The following is a 21,371-nucleotide window of genomic DNA, read 5'->3' as shown; positions in this document are numbered from 1 at the left end:
TGTGGTTTATACAGCGTTGGTACTACAGGCAGTACCTGACTCAGGGAACAAAACACTGAGAAATAGTAATGCTACCAGCTTCTGCTCCAATGTGCTTCAAACTGTGAAAACATGTTAAATAACAGAAATATAAGGGTATGCAATTTGATGATTTTCCATGGGGAACTGCATTGTAACACATCACTGGTACATATGCTGGTCAGGATCACTGCAAGGAATTCTATACCAGGAGTAATATGCTTGTCATTAACCTGGCCATTCATACAAATTTTTATTATACGTATGTGGTGCAGTAGAAATCCTTTTTCCACATGTTGTAGTATGCGTATATACAGATAGATAGATACATGCCTCCTGCAATTGGACTGCTAGCTATTCAGGATTAGATTTTCAGTTTTGCACACACTGAATGCCAGAATAGTCTCTGTGATTAGGAACTGGTTTAAGCACTCATGGAAAAGAATTTAAAAGAAAAGGTTTTATACAACACGATTATTCATTTCTAGTTCTATTTGTTTGCAAAAAAATTGTTGACAATTTGTTATGGACTACTCAGGGTGTGTGATAAACTAGAAACACATTAAGCAGTGTCTGCTGTCATCTTGTTAGCATAACAACAGTAACCTAGAGTAAGAAATGCAGGCTTTTGCAGTTCTTTATTCCTTAATTTTTTTCTATTTCCTTTATCCTATTTCTGGTTGAGGAAACAAAGGACTGCCTAGCATTGAAACAGTCTGGAGAAGAATATAAACATCTGCACTTTGTACAGAAAAATATAGTACTAGTTATTATAAAGAAAGCCCAGATGTCTGTCAGTGGTCAGAGAAGGCTCAACCAACTTCCCAGTTTTGTTATTTACTGGAATGAAGAATCTCACTGCAGAAGTTGACTATGTTTGAGTCCACTTTTGTCTGGCCAAACACTAAAGAAGACAAAATTCTTGAAAATATGCAGAAAGCTGTTTCTACACTGTAGTGATATAGTATGTTATTACATTTTTATGCTGATTGTGTTTTGACCTGGATTTGCTGTGACTGCTTTGTTACTACTAGAGATATTAGATCATAAGTTTTGGAAAAAAATATATATAAATTGTTCTACTTTTCACTAATTATGCAAGTGTAGTTTCCCTTATTTATGTATTCATTTCCTTTTAGTTGTAATGTTAATGTTTTTACTGCTTTTTCGCACGCTAAATTCTTTAACCTGGAAGGTGAATGAATTGTGTCTCCATCATGTCGTCGAAGCTTAAATGACTAAAGATCGTAACAATGAAATCAAAATCCAGTACTATGGGACTGTAGCTCAAACAGATAGATAATACAGAATGTAGACATAGTAGCACATGCAAAACATGATAAGACTAAGTAAGCAATATTGTGTAGTCAGGGATGTGGGCAAATGCCTTGCACACTGTAGATATATACATATATCCTATATCCAAGGTTTGCATAACCCTGTTCTGCTACATGCACACACATACTAACACATATGCATGACTAGATTCCTTCTCTACAAGGTCTTGCATCCTTGGATTTGGAACACAGTTTTAGGTATTGCACAAACTTCCGAAGCGGATGCATTGCATGGAACTTGCCTCCCTGTAAAAGCATTGTTTATTTTCATTTAATGTGTTAAATGCATGTTTTGTACTTAGATTCATGACATTAATATCCTCTCAGTTTCTTTTTTTTTTTCATTATTTTGAGATTCAGCCTTTTGTTGCTTTAAGGGTTTTGGTTTCTGTGTTACAAGCTTCAGTACTTAAGCATCAGAGTTACAAAAGGCAGCCAGACAGTGTGGACAGATGAGTTACTGTAAAACAATGTGACTGGCTTTAAGATGATGTATCAAACACTGCAACCACATAAATCCTTTCAGTTCTTATTCCAAAGCCTTGTCATTTTTTAATCAGAAGGGAAGTGCTTCCCATTTCATTGCACATCTTTGCATATTTTTCAGGCCCTAAAAAAGCTGAGTGCATGACCAACAAAAATATCCTTTGTCACCTGATATTCATCATGTTTCACTGTTGCAGTCATTACACTTGGGTTATCCTGCTGGCAGGCTACCCACAGTCGGCCTGAATTCCAAAGTCCTGGTCCTGCATCTGTTGCTGTTGCCTCTTCCCTGATGTCAGTGCGCCAGGGGTATAAAAGATGCAGCCGACGCCATTTTCTTCAGTCTTTTTTGCCGCCTGGTGCCCGAAGCAAAAGCAGTTTGCAAGTGCCGGTCGGCCGACTCCTGAGATTTTCGAAATTGAATTTCAGAGCTGAAGTCTTCTATAAAGCTAAGTACCCCGTTGGGGAAACTGTTTTCTTGTTCCAAACCGATGTCAGAAAAAGTTAACAATTGTATTTCTTGTGGGAAGCAAATACCTCATAAGGATTTCCATTCTTACTGTATTCCTTGCCTAGGCCCTGACCACGACATAGCTAGTTGTCAGTTTTGTGCTAGATTTAACCAATGCACTATTAAGCGTCGGTCCGATTTTGCTTTTCATTACTTTGGCTGAAGGTTTAACTATATAATGCCGTCGGAACAACCGGCAACCGGAATTCATAAAAAGTGCAAGGAAAAAGAAAAGGACAGGCATCCGAGGTCCAAAACCAACGATGAAGCCTCTTCTAGGCCAGTCGCTGGTTCTCAGTGAGGCGCTTTTGCAGCCCCTGACACCCGCTACCTCAGAGCCACAGGCGGCCTCTGGCTCCCACGTGGAGACAGCTAGGCCTCTGGATACTCAAGGTACTGGGCCTTTTGGAAACTAATCCCTCAAATGGATCCGGAGCCACTGAGCAGGCATCGGCTTCTGAGGGTGTTTTCAGACCTACACAGCTTTATATCAAGCCAACTTCAGCATCCAAGACAAAGACTAAAACAGTTTTAAAGACAAGGAAACAAGTACAGCATTCTCCAGGACAGACTTCCATGCCTAAAAAACAGATGCTCAAAATGGCCGAAGACCTAATTACTTTGATCAGGAGTTCCCATCCCCTCCCCCCCGATAAGAGGTCTAGGCAAGATACTGAATATGATTCCTCTGATCAGGTTTCCATTTCCTCTGACTCTTCTTCAGAACAGGGATACTCTATTCCTCCCTATGAGGATTCTGATGCTGAAGAATCTATTCCTTCAGCTTCTCCTCCTGAGGATTACTCTTTTGGGGAAACCCAGCATACCATGAGGGAGCATTTCCACTGGGAGAGCCAAGATTACTCAGATTCTAAGAAAAGGCTCCAAGACTTTTTTCTACTACCTCAGCACAGACCTCTTGCTATTCCACCTGTTCTAGACATTGTAGATGATGTATTTTCAGAGTCCAGCCTGTCTCCCGACTCTTTACCTCCTGCACCTGTTAAGCCAGACAGATACTACAGGGTTCCAGATTCTCATAAATTTCTATATAAAAACCCTGCTGCTGACCCAGAAACTATTTCTCAGGGTCCCAAAGGGGTTCAGGCTGCTACTGCAAAAAAACCTGTCCCCTCAGATAGAGACTCTAGGGCACTGGACAGATGGGGCAAAAAAGTTTACACTTCTGCTACCTTGGCTGTAAGGGCTTTAAATTGTCAGTTTCATATGCTTAAATATCAGCAATACTTAATGTCTCTGTTAAAACAGAAAATGTTGACAAATTCTGAATGTTCTGAGAACAAGGATTTATTGCATGCAGCTGAACAAGTGGGAAAACATACTTTGCAATTTGGTTATGATTCACTGGAGGCCTCTTGCAGGGCCGCTGTAACAGGTTCTGTTATTACAAGGCATGCTTGGTTAAAGGAACAGACTCTGCCTGATCATGTTAAAGGAAAATTATTGGATGCTCCATTACAGCATGATACATTGTTTGGTGTTAAGGCAGAAGACGTGTTGAAGAAAATGGAGGATAAAGCTAAATCTATGCAGACAGTGAAGGATTTCTTACAGGTACAGCCACCCAGATTTAGCAGGAACTGGCCTTCTAAGAACTGGTCCTTTCCCATGTCACACAGGCCACAAAGAGGCAGATACAGATGCCCTAGAGGCAGGCAACAGCCCCAGGGCTCATACAGGCCCAAACAATGGGGTGCTTCTACCTCCAAAAGCGGAGAGGACAAATCACAGCTATATAGGAAACAGTCCCAATGACTTCACTCTGCCAATGCCAAGCACTTATCTTTTGGCAGCACCCTTAGGGGAAAACTAGCACTTTTTTCACAAAATTGGTACACGATCACCCAGGACAAATGGGTCCTAAATGTCTCTCAGGGCTACAGGTTCCACTTTCACACCCTTCCAAAAGCAAAAGGTATGCCAGACCTGCCACACAATCAATGGGCAGAGGCACAAAAACAAGTTTCATCTCTCATGGACGTGAGGGCCATTCAACCAGTGCCACAACAAGAGCAGAGACAAGGCTTCTACTCAAGACTTTTCCTAGTACCAAAAAAGGACAAAGCATGAAGACCAATTCTGGACCTGTCTATTCTAAATACTTTTCTGGATGTTCCGAAATTCAAAATGTTGACTCTTCAACAGCTTCTTCCCATGCTGGGCAAGAAAGCTTGGCTTGCAACTTTGGACATCAAAGAGGCATACCTGCATGTCCCAATCAGACAATCTTGCAGAAGATACCTCAGATTCATAGCTGGCTTAATGCACTACCAATTCTCTGCACTGCCCTTTGGCTTATCTACTGCGCCCAGGGTCTTCACAAAATGCCTGGTACCAGTAATTGCATTTTTCAGACAGAGGAATTCAGATATATCCCTACTTGGACGACTGCCTTATTCAAGTGGAGACCAAAGACATTCTACTAAAGCATCTGATGTTTGTAAAAAGATTACTAATTTGCCTAGGGTACGCAGTAAACGAAAATAAATCAAAACTAGTACCCTCTTAAGAGATAATATTCCTGGGTGCAAGCCCAGATGGCTTATCTCACACCAGACAAACAAAGGCAACTGACTTCTTACTTCAAAAGCATGGCAACAAAGACCCAGTTATCTGCAAGAAAAATTCTGCAGGCTCTGGGCTACATAGCCTCCTGCATTCTGCTAATTCCATATGCAAGAATGCATAGGAGGAAACTACAATGGTATCTAAAAAGTGTTTCGACTCAACATTGCCACAGCCTGGAATCATTAATTTCACTCATTCCCTGCCTGCCACAGGAGTTTTGATGGTGGGCACAGGCCTGTCACCACAACAATGGACAGCCATTCACTTTATCCACAGCCAGGCAAACACTAACAACAGATGAGTCAGATTATGCCTGGGGGGACCACATGGCAGGAAAATGTATTCATTCACATAAATCAAAAAAGAGATGCTAGCTGTACAAAATGCCCTGACAGCCTCAAGGACCTACGTCATCCAGGACAACTGCTGATAAAGACGGACAACACCACAGTTATGTGGTACATAAACAAGCAGGGGGGCACACATTCCTAACCCCTCTGCAGACAAACCATGGTTTTGTGGAACACAGCATTGACCTACCAAGTGCACCTGCAAGCACAATTCCTGCCAGTAAAAACAAATGCTCTGGCAGACAAACTAAGCAGAAACCTCATGGAGCCTCACGAGTGGAAACTAGATCCACAAATCTTCAGCATGATAACAAGGAAATGGGGATGCCCAGACATAGATCGTTTTGCCTCCCCTCACAACTACCAACTTCAGAAATTCTGCACAAGGACTTATCACAAACAAGCATGGAAAGTGGATGCCTTGTCATTCAGCTGGAACAACCTTACAGTATATGCCTTTCCTCCACTACCTCTCCTCCCCAAGGTACTCCTAAAGGTCAGACAAGAGAAGCCACAAATTATTCTGATTGCCCCAGATCGGCCATGCCAACACTGGTACCCAATCCTAAGGAGCTTGTCCCAAGGCCCAGCCAGGACATTGCCTCAAATTCCTCATTTACTGACCCAACAAAACAATCAGATCCTGCACAGCCAACTCAGAACCCTAAATCTGGCTGCATGGCGGATAGTGTAACCATTCAGAATACACCTCTCTCTAAAGCGGTTATGGATGTTATTTTGGAGGCCAGAAAATCTTATGCAGAAAAATGGAAGAGATTCTGTGCTTGGAACCAGGCACAAGGAATTGATACGCTTGTCTCAAATATGCCTCAGATTTTACAATATCTGAGATGCTGGACAAAGGCCTATCCTTCTCCTCAATTAAGATCCATGCCCCTGCCATTTCAGCTCATTACAATGCAGACCCACCTATTTTTTCACATCCATTGCTTAGGCAGTTCCTCAGAGGGGCCAAAAATATAAGACCTCCAAGGAGAGCACCAATACCTGCATGAGACCTCAATTTTGTCTTGAAGGGAGGCTGTGTGAGTTTTTCCGAGTCAGCCAATGCAGCTGAGATAAAATTCATATAATGGAAAACAGCTCTGCTCCTAGCAATAACTTCAGCAAGAAGAGTTTCAGAGTTACAGGCATTGATGGCTGTGGAACCTTTTATTATCTTCCATCAGGACAGGGTTTCTCTAAGGACAAACCCAACATTTATGCCTAAGGTAGTGTCCAGTGTGGCTCTTAACCAAACCATTTATTTGCCTACTTTTTACCCAAATCCACAGAATAAAGGGGAGAGACTTCTGCATTCTTTGGACATACACAGACAGCTACACTTCTACTTGGACAAAACTAAAGCTTTCAGAAAGACTGAGCAAGTTTTAGTGTCATATGCTGCAGGATCACAAGGAAAGGCTATCTCAAAGCAGACTATTTCAAAATGGATAGGACACTGCATTCCTTTCTGCTATTCACAACATGACAAGTCAGTGCCTAAGGGCATTAGACCACATTCTACCAGGCCAGCAGCCACCCCAGCAGCCTTCCTCAGAGGAGTACCAACCAAGGATATTTTGGAGGCTGCAACTTGGACTTCGGTGCACACTTTACTAAGCAGTACCACTTACCTCTTTACTCTAAATCCAGAGCAGGCTTTGCCACTGCAGTTCTGCAGGGCCTTATAGCCACTCCTAATTCTGTTTAGACCCAGCCGCCCCACCTCAGCTTTGGGATTCAACCCAAGTGTAATGACTGCAACAGTGAAACACGACGAACATAGTACAGTTGTGTACCTACCATAAATGTAGATGTTTGAGTGTATTCACTGTTGCAGTCCAGGTTACCCACCCACCATCCCCCTCTCTTTGCTGGGACTTATCTGTACTTCTCTCTCCTATACAACCTATGTGGTGTATTTGCTTGTAGTTAAATGTATTGTTTATTTTAGTGCATGCTTTTATTAGCAATGTTTTTTAGCCTACACTTTGGGGCAAAAAATACTGAAGAAAATGTCGTCGGCTGCATCTTTTATACCCCTGGCGCACTGACGTCAGGGAAGAGGCGACAGCAACTGACACAGGACCAGGACTTTGGAATTCAGGCCGACTGCGAGTAGCCTGCCAGCAGGATAACCCAAGTGTAATGACGGCAACAGTGAATACACTCGAACATCTACATTTATGGTAGGTACACAACTGTACTTTTTCATAACATCGTGAATTCTGTACATTTAAATGCTTATAGCTCCAGTTTTATTACATTTACCTGTATTTCCAGTTCTGGTAGTGTACCATTCATGAGTTCCATTTTAACAGAGATTACTTGTGTGTTCTCATGTAGTGCTTCGCCTCTACAAGTGTCCCAATTCGCAACCAAGCTCAGATCTGAATGCAGTGTTACTTTATTGTTCTTAATTTAGTCTGCACGTTTTACACAATTGCATAGTACCATTTTATCTTGTACACTTGAAAGTTTTGGATTATGAGAGTGAGTTCTAATGCTGAACTGTAATTGCACACATTTTTTGCAGACCGCGAAGGCTCTTTGTCAGGATAACTTGACATTATCTGTTCTTCCTTGAGTAATTTGATGCGGTGGTGGTCTGTGTCATACTGCTTTTTTTCTCTAATTCCGTAAGTAACATTTTAGACACTTTTCTTTGGGCTGTATTGCAACAGACGTTTAGTTGTAGACCTCTCTACATTTTCCGCACTTGATAAAAAATTACTTGGAGTACATCACGCTGTGATGATTCAAGTAGGTTCAGTGGTCTTTTCTTTTTTCTTTTGCTCAAATCTCCATTAAAAGCTGCACTGGTAACACTAATCACACACATATGGGAATCTTGTTCGTATGTCGTCCACAATTTCCCCCTTCACATGCTTCACACTTTCATAGTATAGTAACAGAGAGCAAAGACCATGAAACATAAATGAAGGAAACAGACAAGAGCAAAAATTGCAATAAACAGTAAGGAAATGTTTATACAGAAAAGAAACATATATTAAAGACTTAAATAAAACGTTGCATTAAACAGTAGGGAGTAAGCTAACCGATTACTTTAGTGTCTATTGTAACTCTAGTAGAATAAACCAAATAAAACTTTAAATTTCAATTTCTTTCTATGAGTTGTTGCAAATATAATTTGCAGTCTGTGCACACCATATAATGGATATAATGTTGAAATGGGTCGCAACATTGGAAGCAAAAATTCACCAGAAAAAAAATGGCATGTAACTTAATAGATAGATAGTAAGGAATGTATGAGCAAGCACACTACTAAAACTGAGATGGGCAGCCAAAATATTTCTGAATAATTTCTTTTTAAATTCTTTTGCTGTCAGCTTTGTAGATGTTGAAGAATGAAGCCGTGACTATGCTCCAGAAAAACAAATTCAGTTAGTGGCTCAAGCACCAGCTGGACCTGGTGGACAAGGAACAGGAATGACAAGGCATTGCATATCAGCTCTTCCAAGGAGAACACGTGCAAGGTGTGCATGGGGCTCACAGCTGATTCACAAGTACCAGTGATAACATCAAGACAATAACAGGATCCTGTGCTGCAACAGTTGGACATTCAAATCTAAACATTCCAGATCACAGGTGTGAACCTGTCCCTAGTGGTGCCATGCATAATCAGCTAGGTGACATCAACCCAGCATTTTGGAAAGTGGGTAGACCTTAAAGAGAATTCTCTGTTTGGCTGCAAAATTAAAGCCACATATTCAATGATCTTGACCCCCCCCCGCAGGGGGTGTTTATAGGACAGTGGCTGGGAAGCCTTCCAGTTTGGTTGGGAGATACACAATTGGTAAAGAGACACATCTAGGATACCCACCAGAATGTAGTGGCTGCAGGGAGGGAACATGCTATGGGAGAAAACAGGGATTTGAGGTCAATAATAGGTTGTAATAAGTAAACAAGCAAGCAAGCAGTTGTATTTTAATATTTTAATGGAATTCTTTGGCATATAATATTAAACGTTAATCACATTATAGGTTTATAAGCCAAACCAGATAGAGCCAATTGTTTCTAAAGGGTTTTTTGCTATTATATTCCTAAACATGTACATCATCAGAGCACCAGGACACCTGCAGTAGTACGCACAACACTGGGGTTGTGAAAAAGGGCACCCGGAACTGATCATTCATCAGTCAGTGATCATTTTGACCTGTACATATCTTTCTGAAGTTTTTCGATCATAGTAGTAGCTGATGCAATGGACACCACACAGCATTGAGGAAGGGAGGGTGTTCGCCAAGGCAAGTGGTCTATGAGGGTATATTTATCACATTCCGAGAGATACTTAATGACAAAGACACCACTTTCCACATAAGCTCATGCATGGATGCAAGACATTATGGTCCTGCACCTAGTCTGGGAATCATCTAGAAGAGTGACACAGTTGATAGCACTCTCCAGAATGGTGGAAGCTGTAAAACAAGCCATCTTTTTTCCTGTGGTGGCCATTTCATGTGGAAGACTGTTTGAAGAACAGGTTCCCTCCTTTTGTTAAACACATGTATAAGAATATGTACTATACAGGTTATAGCACAAGACGGGTGTTCATAGGAATTGTGGGCGGTGTCATTCTAAGTATGACAACATGGGGAAAGTGTTGCCAGAAAACCTGTATGATGTACCAGAATGAGTCTAAAAACATTGTTTTGAGGAAGAGACATGTCCAGCAGGAATGATGCATACACCACAGTTCTCTAACTGTATTCTGTAAGCTTTTGTAAATATATGACAAGAAGTTTTGGGGAAGGGGAAGTAATTAAGAGTTTGCACAGCTGCACCTTGAGAAGGATATGAAGGATTGTGCACCAGAAATAACATGGGGACAGAGCATCTGAACAGGTTAATGGTATTATACTGTAGTCTTAAGGGTGATACTTGTATGGTGACTGTATGGTACCAGAATGCACAACAACCAAAAAAAAGTCTGCTGCTTTTTAATATAGGATAGTTGCTACATAGTGTAAATTAGCCATACTGTAGTACATAGTGCAGTGTGGCTTTATAACATGTGTGGGCATGGGCACAGGCACACCTACTGTGGGCACATGTGCTCCAGAAGCATGGACACACACACACACACAAAAAGACCTAAGATTTCTATGTATTTCTCCTTCCATTATGTCTGTAGTTTCCAGATACAGTAAAGGAGAGATCTCACTCAACACATGCTTTTTTATAGAATGCTCCAGCAATTCTTCAATTTCTAAGAATGGGGCAATACAGAAATGATATATGGAATTTGGAGTAGTTATTGGGACCACTCATGGTGATGTATGCATTTCCTGCATTGCATATAGTGTCCTACGAAGCACAAAAAATGTTAAAATTGAGCATAATTACATCATGTGAATTGTGTAATTTTTGGGGGATTCTATTCCCAGATAAAATAATGCTCACACTTTAAAAGAACATAGACTAGAGAAAGAACAAAGGAATAATTGCTGGCATTATGGAAACAGACAATAATGATTGATTTCATGTATCAGGAGTTTATTTTTCATTTTAAGATGCTAACAAGTTATGATTATTTCATCAGCAGGGTCTACATTCACCAAGTTCTATGTACTGAGGTGGAGTGTGCTGTATGGACAGTAACAGGCTCTTAGGTTTGCTGCTTGCTCGCCATCACTTTCACTGTCCTCACCTCTGCTCTTTCTTTACCTGTTACTCCTGTCATTGGTTGCATTGCCATATGTGTGCTGGTGCATTAGCTGTAATCACCTGTGGCAGGTGATGCTGTATATTGTTGACTGTGTCATCCTCTATACTGGAGATACATTTTACTTATTTGTGTAAAATTTAGCCTTACATGCATCTGTTTGACACTGGAAATCTTATTTAATCAGTGTTTCAGTTCTGTGGACATAAGTTGTACAACAATGTACAAGGTAAAAATTACATTTGCTCTTGTTGAATCAGTAAGTAGAGTGCAATAAATACCATCCTTGAGAGTGTGTGTTGGGCAGAACACTTTAACCAACATCAAACATATGATACAGTTCAACAACTGAACTGTAGGATATGTTTGCAATGATTTTGTTCCCATTGTTAGACATTAATCCGAACATTGCAGCAATCATGTTGTGATAGGTGGAAGCTGATCATTTTTGATTTTTGTAAAGCATCTCCACCAAATTTAACATTTTGTGGATCAAGCAGTGACCATGATTTTAATGGGACACACTTTGTTATACATAATGTTTTACTTGTGACACAGTTTGCAGATTTTAAAGAGAAACCATTGATTGCTTGCAGTGTTTCATTACTATTGGTTGAGTTTGTGGATGAAATCATTCAGCAGACAGTTATTTGAGATGTGCCTTCATACTGCTTTTGTGTAAAACAAATGTTGAAAAGTCTATTTTTTAATTGTATCAAAATTTCAAAATTTAAATTCCCTGCAAGAAGGAATAATGGTGTGAGTAAATACTTTTTAGAAAGTTGGTGCAGCTTTTACTTATCTGATAAATAAGTTTCCCTTTAGCATTTTTTTCACAAATGATCAATTTCATCAGAATTTCATGCCTTCTCATTGTTAAATCCTTAAGTACATCCAGGAGGTGTCTTTGAGCAGATGAATTATACCAACTTTGCCTAACAATTTTTCTCTGCATTATTCCAATTAATATAAAATAGCTCTGTTTAGAATAATAAACTTAGCTGCAAACAAATCCTAGTATATGTATTACAATTGTTACCTGGGAACCCTCTACTGACTAAATTGCTATATTTTCTTCTGATTTATAGGACTTATTAGCAGTGGTAATTTTACTTGTTTTGATAGATTTATATTTTAAATCTCTTTGCTGTCCCTAGAAGTAAATTCCAATTATTGTGTACACTCTAAACAAAGGGCAGTAGAGCCATAGTGTATGATTTGCTTTGTGAATTGGATCACTTTAGTCTCTCGTGCATGCTGAGCATTTTTTAAACTACCCATTAACAATATGATGTGGCTTAACAAATGTATATATTGCAACTAGATTTTAAGATGAATCAGGCAACATGAATGTATAATTTTGAAATTAATTGCATAATTAAGGCCTTATTAACCAATTAACTACAATTCACAATGAATCTGAAAGTGTGGGAATGAAGGGTTTCATTTTAAATTAATTATACGACACATACCTAGAATACAGATCTTACTATGTTTCACTTTAGTGTCCATAATTTCCTTAAATTAAAATGGAAATGAAAGCTTGAAAACGTTTTTAAAAAGGCCATTCTTATGTATTAGTGGTTGAAGGCTGATACTGCAGGGTACAACACAGATAAATGGATGTTAGTATGAAGGAATATGGAATACAGCATACAATGGGCCTACTATATTTTGGGTGGTAATTACAAATGTATGCAACTCTATCTCAAAGTAATATTTTGTTCTTGAATAAACTCTGTAGCCTTTATTTGTTTCCACTTTTGATATGTATTGTAATGTTTATCAGGGTAATGTACATGGCAAATGTACTTGCAGGGACTGTTGCAGAGATATGCATACAACAATAATCTGCAGGTAGTGTACCTAGTAGATGAGGGCCTAGGCTGCTTGCACTCATCTGGCAAATTCAGTCGTATAATACTGACAAGTCAGAAAGTTAAAACAAAAGTGACTGAGCAATGCATACTGCTGTTTTCCAATTATTTGTTTCACATTGTCTCACTAGAATGGTCATTATAAGGTAGTCTACAGTTTTGTCAAACTTTAGCATGACCTGTTTTCCTTATTATCAGGCGTGATGCTAACCTGGGAGTATGGGTATGTCATATGTTCAAACCTGTTTGAAGCAGTTAAGGCTGAAGCATTCCATTAATTGCATTGCATAGTAGTAATTCTGAATACATGAATATATACAGATCCTCTCAAAACATACAGAATATATACATTTTCTGAACTGTTTTGGTGATTCAATCACATGAACTGCTTTATGTTAATATGGTTATCAATGGCATTATGACATATCAGCAGAGTTTCAGTTTGATCCTTTGACTTCAGTTAAAAACTATCTTTTGTTTATCCTGATTTTCTTTCACTTCATCAAAAACGTATGATTTCACACTAAGTGCAGTTAATGTAAATTCAGTCAAAACCAGCCACTGTGGCAATTTAAAAAAAAACAAAACATTAAAAAAGTTGTAGTCTTTAATCTAGACAGTCTTACTGCAACTGTCCTGAAAGCCTTGCAAGTCATAGCACATGATGCCTGCTCAAAGTGAAAAACTTTTGATCTAAATATTTCACCAGTAGGAAGATCTGAATCTGCAGAACTCTATGACATATAGAGTTATTTTTGTTTACGTTTTTCCAAAACATTATAGTAAAAAACCCTAGAAACCACCTTTAATGCAGACCTGAAAACATAAGGTTAGTAAAACTATATCCTATGTCGTATGACTATCAGGAAATTTAAAATTTAAGAATGTTTTAGTTTTTTACAATAATGTTATCAGGAGTTACCCATCAGAGGCATTAAGCGATAAAATTTTCATGAACGTTTTGGAGGTGATCAGAATTGTCAAAAAATGTAATCTTTGAAGCTTTTTGAATTCTGGAATTATTTAATGCATACAGTTTTATTTCATAATATATCAAAGTAGTTCGACAATTTTTCCTTTTTGAGTTTCATGTTACTATTTTTGTTAGTTTATGATAAACATCAGGTATCTGTTTTAAATGGCATCTGAAAAATGATGACTGAGTGGTTCAGTGGTTAGCAGAATAAAAACAATGAAGGATTTCTATGTTGCAGAATTAGATTTGGTTCCCATAACCCAAACATTAATGCTGAGTGACTCTTAAAGTCATTTAACTAGGCTAATTCTCACAAATCATTCCTCAAAAACAGATGAAATAATAGCGAGAAGATGTAAAATAAACACACACACACACACACACACACACACACACACACACACACACACACACACACACACACACACACAATGGAAGGGCAAAAGGCTTGACGTTTGGGACAATGACTTGGGGTAAAGACCCCGCATATGTTACAATCCCTGTACTTTCTCTCTGCCTCTCCCATGCACGTTTTGAAAGCTACCAGTGTATTATTCTGTACTACACAACATCTGGGGTGAACATTTTGCTCTTTACCATCTTCTCTGTGAAGTAGAATTGTCATGTCTAAACTGAAGCTTGACTTCTCTGCTTGGAAATTTGCACTTTGCTCTTACTGTGTCATTCTGTTTTCCGATTTTTCCCTCACAGCCCCCCCATGTATTATAAACCCAGTTCATGTCTCCTATATATATATTATTTCTTTCTTTGTTGAACATTCAGTCCAAGCCCTTTTCCATACATCTTTCCTTATCAGTCTGCTGCCTTTTTATGAACCTTCTGTTTTGTGGTCTTGACAGTATATTGCCTTTAGAACTGGATGCTGTATTCCAGGTGAATTCTTCCTAGTGGTCTGTAGCAGAGGGAGATTACCTGTATATTCTCCATATTTTATGGTGTCAGAGTTGCAATTCAACATCCTGTTGGGATTGGTTGTTAATTTGGCATTCATGGTCTTATTGACTCAGTTCTACCGTGACACTAACTTCACCTGCAAATAATTTTCCTCTGCAATAGTTGTAAGTGGAAAGCTCCCTTCCCCTGAAACCATATGCCACACCTAAGTATTTTTTTTCTTTTTGTGACACCTCAGTCCTAAACATCAGCTGTCATCAATTTAGCCTTCCAGCCAGACCTTTCATGTCCTTCACCTGTTACTCATGACAGTCTCATGTTGGCATTGTATATCAAGATGGTAGTCCAGTTTTCTGTTTATAGTATTACTTAACACTACCATTCCAGAACAAGACATAGTTGTATTTCACTGTCCTGTACTGAAATATTGCTTTTCTTATGTAATGTATAGAGCTCAGATTGAAATATTCCCAAATGTATTATGCTAATTACAGCTTCAGTTCTTCTGTTTGTGATTAAGTCCAGCTATCCCACTTCTTACCCAAATACCACATTCAGAAAGATCCTGCCACAATGGACAGGCAGTTTCCCATCTTTTTTCCTGCCAACTTTATTGATATGGGCATCTTGAAGCAATGTAGCAATTGCTTCATATATACTGACAACCATTTACTCCTAAAGCAAACTAACACTATGTGAGAGTTGCAAATACACTGTGGAATTGAAGTCAATTCTCTCACATAGAAACAAACTAGATATCAAACAGGCTGTCAGCAGACACACTTCAGTTCTTACACAAACCTCACCTCTCACACAAAATAAGGTCATGGCACATAAACCTACATACATGAAGGTAATCGCTAAAAGCTTACCAAAAGAACAGAGACCTCCCAAATGCACACCACCCACACTCACCACTAAGCAAAAAGAAACCACTACACATATCAGCACACACACGCCTGTGTCTCAACAAATGTCTTGGTCATAGGTGACTCTATAGTGAGACACACAAGTGTCCCCCTCACCAGACTGGACAAGACGGTTTTGATCAGCTGCATATCAGGGACCAGGATCCAACAAATCACACATGCGTTCAAGTCACTCAACAAGTACCATTATGACCCTGTCATAGTCTATGCTGGACTGAATGACTTGAGATGTACCTCTCTGGGTTGAAGAGTGAATTGACAGAACTCTCTGATTATGTGTCCCAGACTGGTATGTCCCTAGCCCTAAGCAGTATGCTACCCTCACCCAAGATGATGCCACAATATAAACAGAAAATGATTGACTTCAACAATTGGCTTAGCTTCTGGTGTCAGTCCAGGGGGATCCAGTATCTGTCAGCCTGGGATGATATGGTAGACAGACCCCACTGCTTTGCTAGTGATGGTCTGCACCTGTCCCGTCTAGGCTTTTGAATACTGGCAAAGGCCCTAGCCTCCCCATTGTGCCTTTTGTAAGCAAGGCCAAAACAACAAGTTTTCAATGTAACAAAGTCTAATTGAAACAAACTCAGGGCTGTGCTGCTTAATGCTAGGAGCTTAAACATGAAACTGCACTCCCTGGAAGCACTCCTTACCTTAGATGATGCTGACATCTGTGCAGTTACCAAGACATGGTTCAAGGCTAATGAGAGCACCTTGGCCATGCAAGGTTACAATCCCTTCCATATGTTCAGACTTCAAAAGGAACATGAAGGAACCAAAGGTGAAGGTGTATCCATCTTCATTAAAACTAAGTACACTTCGAGACTTGTCAAACAGCATGACACTCTCAAACCACTCCATGTCCAATTAACTGTTGGAAAAGTAGCAGATTACACCATTGCTAACTATAGAGCCCCCACCATGAACCAGGATAAGCACACCACCTACCTCGATTTAGTAGACCCCCTCACCATACAGCCCAGCACCTTAGTCATTGGAGATCTCAACTATCCTTCCATAGACTGGGGACATACATGAGCAAAAACACACTTTTCCAGAGGTTCCTGGACTTTGCTAACACAAATACCCCACTAGGAGCTCTAGTGCTCTCAACATAGTATTCACCAACATGGAGGTGTCACTGTACTTACGTATGCATGATGCCTTTCCTGGTTACGTCAGACCACAAATCTGTCTCTTTTGAAGTAACTATTGGAAATGATACCCTCACAGGAACAAAAATTATAAAACACTTTACCAAAGCTAACTACAGCCTACTTAAGTAATGGAATAAAAAGTGTCATACCACAAGTAATCACAGACATCAGTGATCAGTACGTAGAAGTGGATGCAAATACCTTGTAGAAACACTTAAGCAACTGCATAAACTCTGCTGTACCTGATTGGATCAAAACCAGGTCTTCCCGTAAAAACAAGCCAACATGGTGGACTTCAAGTTTAAAGATTATATGACAAGAGGAAGAAATTGTTGACCAGAAGCAAGAGGGATATCTCTCTGCAGAGGAATAGTTCCCTCCTAAGCCTAAACAAGAAAATCAGAAATCTTGTAAAGTCTTCTAAAGCAAATTATGAAACTAAAATCACATCCCTAGCCAAAGATAATCATAAGGCATTCTTTAATTATGTCAGAAGTGTAAAAGGGAATGCCCAGCTATGTGCTGAACTGGTTGTAGATGGGATCACTAATGCTACACTGGAAGATATCATCTACATGCTAGCTGACAGATTCAGTACAAACTTTGTCCCCCTATCCCCACCTATCATATCCCAAAGTATACATTTCACCAGCCCTCTGCCTAGCATCTCTAGAGAACAGATCATCTCTGCACTCACCAATGCCAAAAACACTGCCTCGATGGGACCAGATAATATCCCAGATTGTTTACTAAAACAAGACCTAGCGGACCTACTGGGTGTTCTTTTTAATCATAGCTTGAAAACTGACTATGTTCCTGCAGAATGGAGAACAGCAGCATTAATCCCCCTTGCGCAAAGGGGGGGGGGGCATCAATTGACCCTAGGAACTACAGACTCATAAGTCTAACCAGCTTCATCTGTAAGGCCATTGAAAGAATTATCATGAACCTTCTAACCAAAAACATAGGCAACCTCCAAATGCTGGACCCAACCCAGTTTGGCTTTGTTAAGGGTAGATCGTGCTTATTAAACCCTGGTGGACTTCTTTGATAATGCCACCAAAGCCATGGATGAAGGTAAGACAGTGAACACAGCCTATCTCGACCTTGCCAAGGCTTTTAACACAATTCCCCACTCTGGCATCATTGAGAACCTCTTTCAGATAGGGTTTAACCGTTATATTACTAGATGGGTAGCCAATTTGGCTCACTGACAGAACGCACACTGTCAAAATTGATGACTCCATGCCAACTCCCACCTCTTGTACAAGTGCATTCCCATGTGTGATGCCAATATATTTTTGTGTGTGCTGAAGTTGTATTCACATCTGTGGTGTAGGTATATTCCCATGCATGATGAAAGCATACTTCTACCTATGTTGCAAGTGCACCCCCATGTGTAATGCAGGTACATGCTCATGAATAATGCAGCTACATTTCCATGTGTGACACAGGTACATTCTCATGTGTAATGTAGGTACATTTCTACCTATGATACAAGTGCATTCCTTTCTGCAATGCAGACACATTGCCATGTATCTTGTGATGCATTCCTATGTATAATGTAGGTGTATTCCTTTATGTGATGCAGATGCATTTCCATATGCATTGCAGGTGCACTTCCACATATGATGCAGGTACATTCCCATCTGAGATGTAAGTATAGCCTCATGCACGATTCAGGTGTAATTCCACCTATGGAGCCAGTGTATTCCCATGTGTGATGCAGGTGTATTCTTATTAGTAATGCAGGTGCATTCCCATTTGTAATGCAGGCACAGTCTCATGTGAAATGCAGGTACATTTCTATTTAAGGTGCAGGTGCATTCCCATCTGTGATGCAGGCACATTCCCACATGTCTTTTAATGCAGTTCTAATAATGATGTAGATGTATTCCTATGTGTGATGCAGTTACATTCCCATGTGTGTTGTGGTGCATTTCCTGCTGTTATGTAAGTGCCTTTACAACTGTAAAGTAGGTATACTTCCACCTCTGATGTAGGACTCTTCCCATATGAGATGTAGAAGAAGTCCTGAGGGCAAAACAATCTCTACTCTTATGGACAGGACTGGGGCTTCTGCACATTATAGCTATTTATCTTTTAGTCAAATGTTGCATGTCGATGTGTGACATTCTACTCAGAAGCCTTACTGGACACTTCTGCATAAGTGTGTGTGTGCTGCAAATCAGAAAAAAAAATGGTAGAATGGTATAAACATGGAAGTCCCATTAAGGTCTGAAACACTCAAGTGGAATTAGTAAAGCAAAATAAATAAGTAAGTAAATTAACAAATAATAAGAACCATTCTTGGTATGGTCATTAGAGTAATGTGCATATTAAATCTCATTAGGTGGCGTATTGATTAGTGTGTCACAAAGGAAAATGTATATGACAAAGAGAAACTTATTGTTGATGAAGTTACTTATGCGCCATATGTTTAATGCTGACCTGCAGATTTAACACCCTTTCACAACTGAGTCCGTTGGTAATATAGTAGTAATGTTTTTACTTTTCATAGTAATATTTCTGTTTAAAATATTTTGCACTTAACCAAGCAACACTTACAGAGGAACAAATAGTGGCTGAATTCAGAACAAATTCAGAAGTGTTGTCTCAGAAAGCAAATCTAGTTGATGCAAGTAAACGAATATTAATTAAGATATGTTTTATGTCACAGGTGGTACAGTCATTTGTACATGCCTCAGTCTGATGGCAAAACCTCATCCATTTTTTTCATTATGAATGGATTGTATGCAGAACTGTAGATAATTTCTGCTCAGGGCTAATATGCATGATTTATTTTAAAACTAGGAACTTTGTAATCGACAGTCTGAGCTTTCTGCTTCATCTTGAAATTAATATGGTAGATATTTTTAAATGAGCAAAATAAGGTAGATTGAGTTTATGCCAGTGGGGATTTATACTTCATTATTCAGTCCGTAGTAATATCTCAGATTCATTTTGCCTTTTTTAATATATTGGTTGCACAGAATTGCGGAGTACTCCTATGGGCACCAGAAGAAAGCGAACAAGAAAAAAAAGATCAACAAAAACGACATCCGGCTGGTGCCCCGAGACGTGGAGGAGACGGATAAAATGAATGTGGTAAGCTGTTCGTCACTTACTTCTTCTTTGAACTACTTCGACTATCACCAGCAGAGCCTTCCACTGGGTTGTCGCAGATCAGAAAGCACTTTCCTCAATGCAGAGAACCAGGCAACCAGAAATGCTGCACCTAACCATGGTTACCACCACACCTTTACCGGGCAGGGACCACAGCAACCGGATCTGATCATCAATGGCGTGCCCCTGCCAGAGGTGAGTCTGGTAAATCTTGTAGTATCTTACTCAAAGGCTTCTGGGAGTCCCATTCAGAAAACAATTGTAATGATAACAGTTCCTGTTTGTCATTCAGTCAACATATGTGTTTTTAAATCAATTTCATTATATTTAGGTGCAAGTTATTTTACCATTAAGAATGTGCACATGTATTTTTGTATTTTTGGAATGGGAGGGGTCTACATTTACAAGGACACTGTCTGAAGTTTTATCTGTGTAACAGCTTAGGTATAGTGTATCCCTTCTATTCACAGTCCTTTTTCTGCAAGTGAGTATCGATAAACAACTACATAAAATACAGCAAAAAGTGCTAGCAGAAAACATCTTTCTCCATTGTGTTTTACTTGTACTACTCATTGCAGGCATTTTTTTTTCTTTTATAATTTATTACCCATTTTGTGTTACATTTCATGGAGAGCAGAACAGTCAGGAAAAGAAGTTTGTCTGAAATACTACAGAATTTCTTTTAGCACAGCAATATGTAAAAAAAAATGTTGGCCCCTTTCTGCTCTACTGCGACATTCTGCAACAATCTTCATGCCTAAAATCTAATTTTCTGGACTGTTCACTTTGGCTTAATCATGGTCATCATTCTCTCTTTCCCTCTTTTACATAGGTTATAAAAATGCTAATATTCTGAGCCATTTTCATAGAGTGATTAGAATTCAAATGCAAGTCCACATTTATTTGCTCTTTCCACAGTTGCACACTAGGCATAAAACAGATAAACTAATAACTCTCTGTCTGAGAATTTTAACATTTTACATTGTTTGCAAGCTCTTTAGCTTAATTAGCTATGACTGTACTCCCATTTGTCTATCTGATGCATTTTTTCATAATCTACAGTATTTTTTTCTAATGCTTTAGCCATCTATGTATAAAGTAATTGAGTAAAAATACTTGGTAGTCTAACCCAGTGAGGATACCTAAGTAACTGGAACAGAACAGATAAACTGTTGATCTTTTTCATCCTTTGGATAAGATGTTGAACTTGTGTCCCACTTGCCTGAGTTGGTGGTATCTCAGCAGAATGTAAAAGATTTCCCTACCCTTATCAAAAAGAGTAGGGGAAAGTTCCCCAATGCCCTGGCTATATTTTCCCTAGTCAGTATGAATACCTCCCTGGATCTCCCCTGAAAAGAAGCTGCTGGCCTAGTGGGACCAACTCAGTCAGCAAAGTAAATGTAAATAAACA

The 21,371-nt window shown here is 39.4% G+C and overlaps 1 protein-coding gene across 2 annotated transcripts in view; it reads left to right on the top strand.

The window, feature by feature from the left end:
• PCDH19 (protocadherin 19) overlaps nucleotides 1-21,371 on the top strand; it is a 709,183-nt gene that overhangs the window by 98,866 nt on the left and 588,946 nt on the right. Inside the window, exon 2 of one of the 2 annotated variants that reach the window (XM_044057636.1) lies at nucleotides 19,828-19,942. In XM_044057636.1, the coding sequence (XP_043913571.1) occupies nucleotides 19,828-19,942 (115 nt within the window). Of the gene's footprint in view, nucleotides 1-19,827; nucleotides 20,156-21,371 lie in introns of both variants that reach the window. The other variant, XM_044057635.1, reaches the window with a different exon arrangement.

Source organism: Protopterus annectens, chromosome 15.part0 (genome assembly GCF_019279795.1).
Source record: "Protopterus annectens isolate FY-2018-M chromosome 15.part0, PAN1.0, whole genome shotgun sequence".
Taxonomy (NCBI): domain Eukaryota; kingdom Metazoa; phylum Chordata; order Ceratodontiformes; family Protopteridae; genus Protopterus; species Protopterus annectens.
Note: the sequence above shows the minus strand (reverse complement) of the source record. Positions and strands in the feature narration are given on the sequence as shown.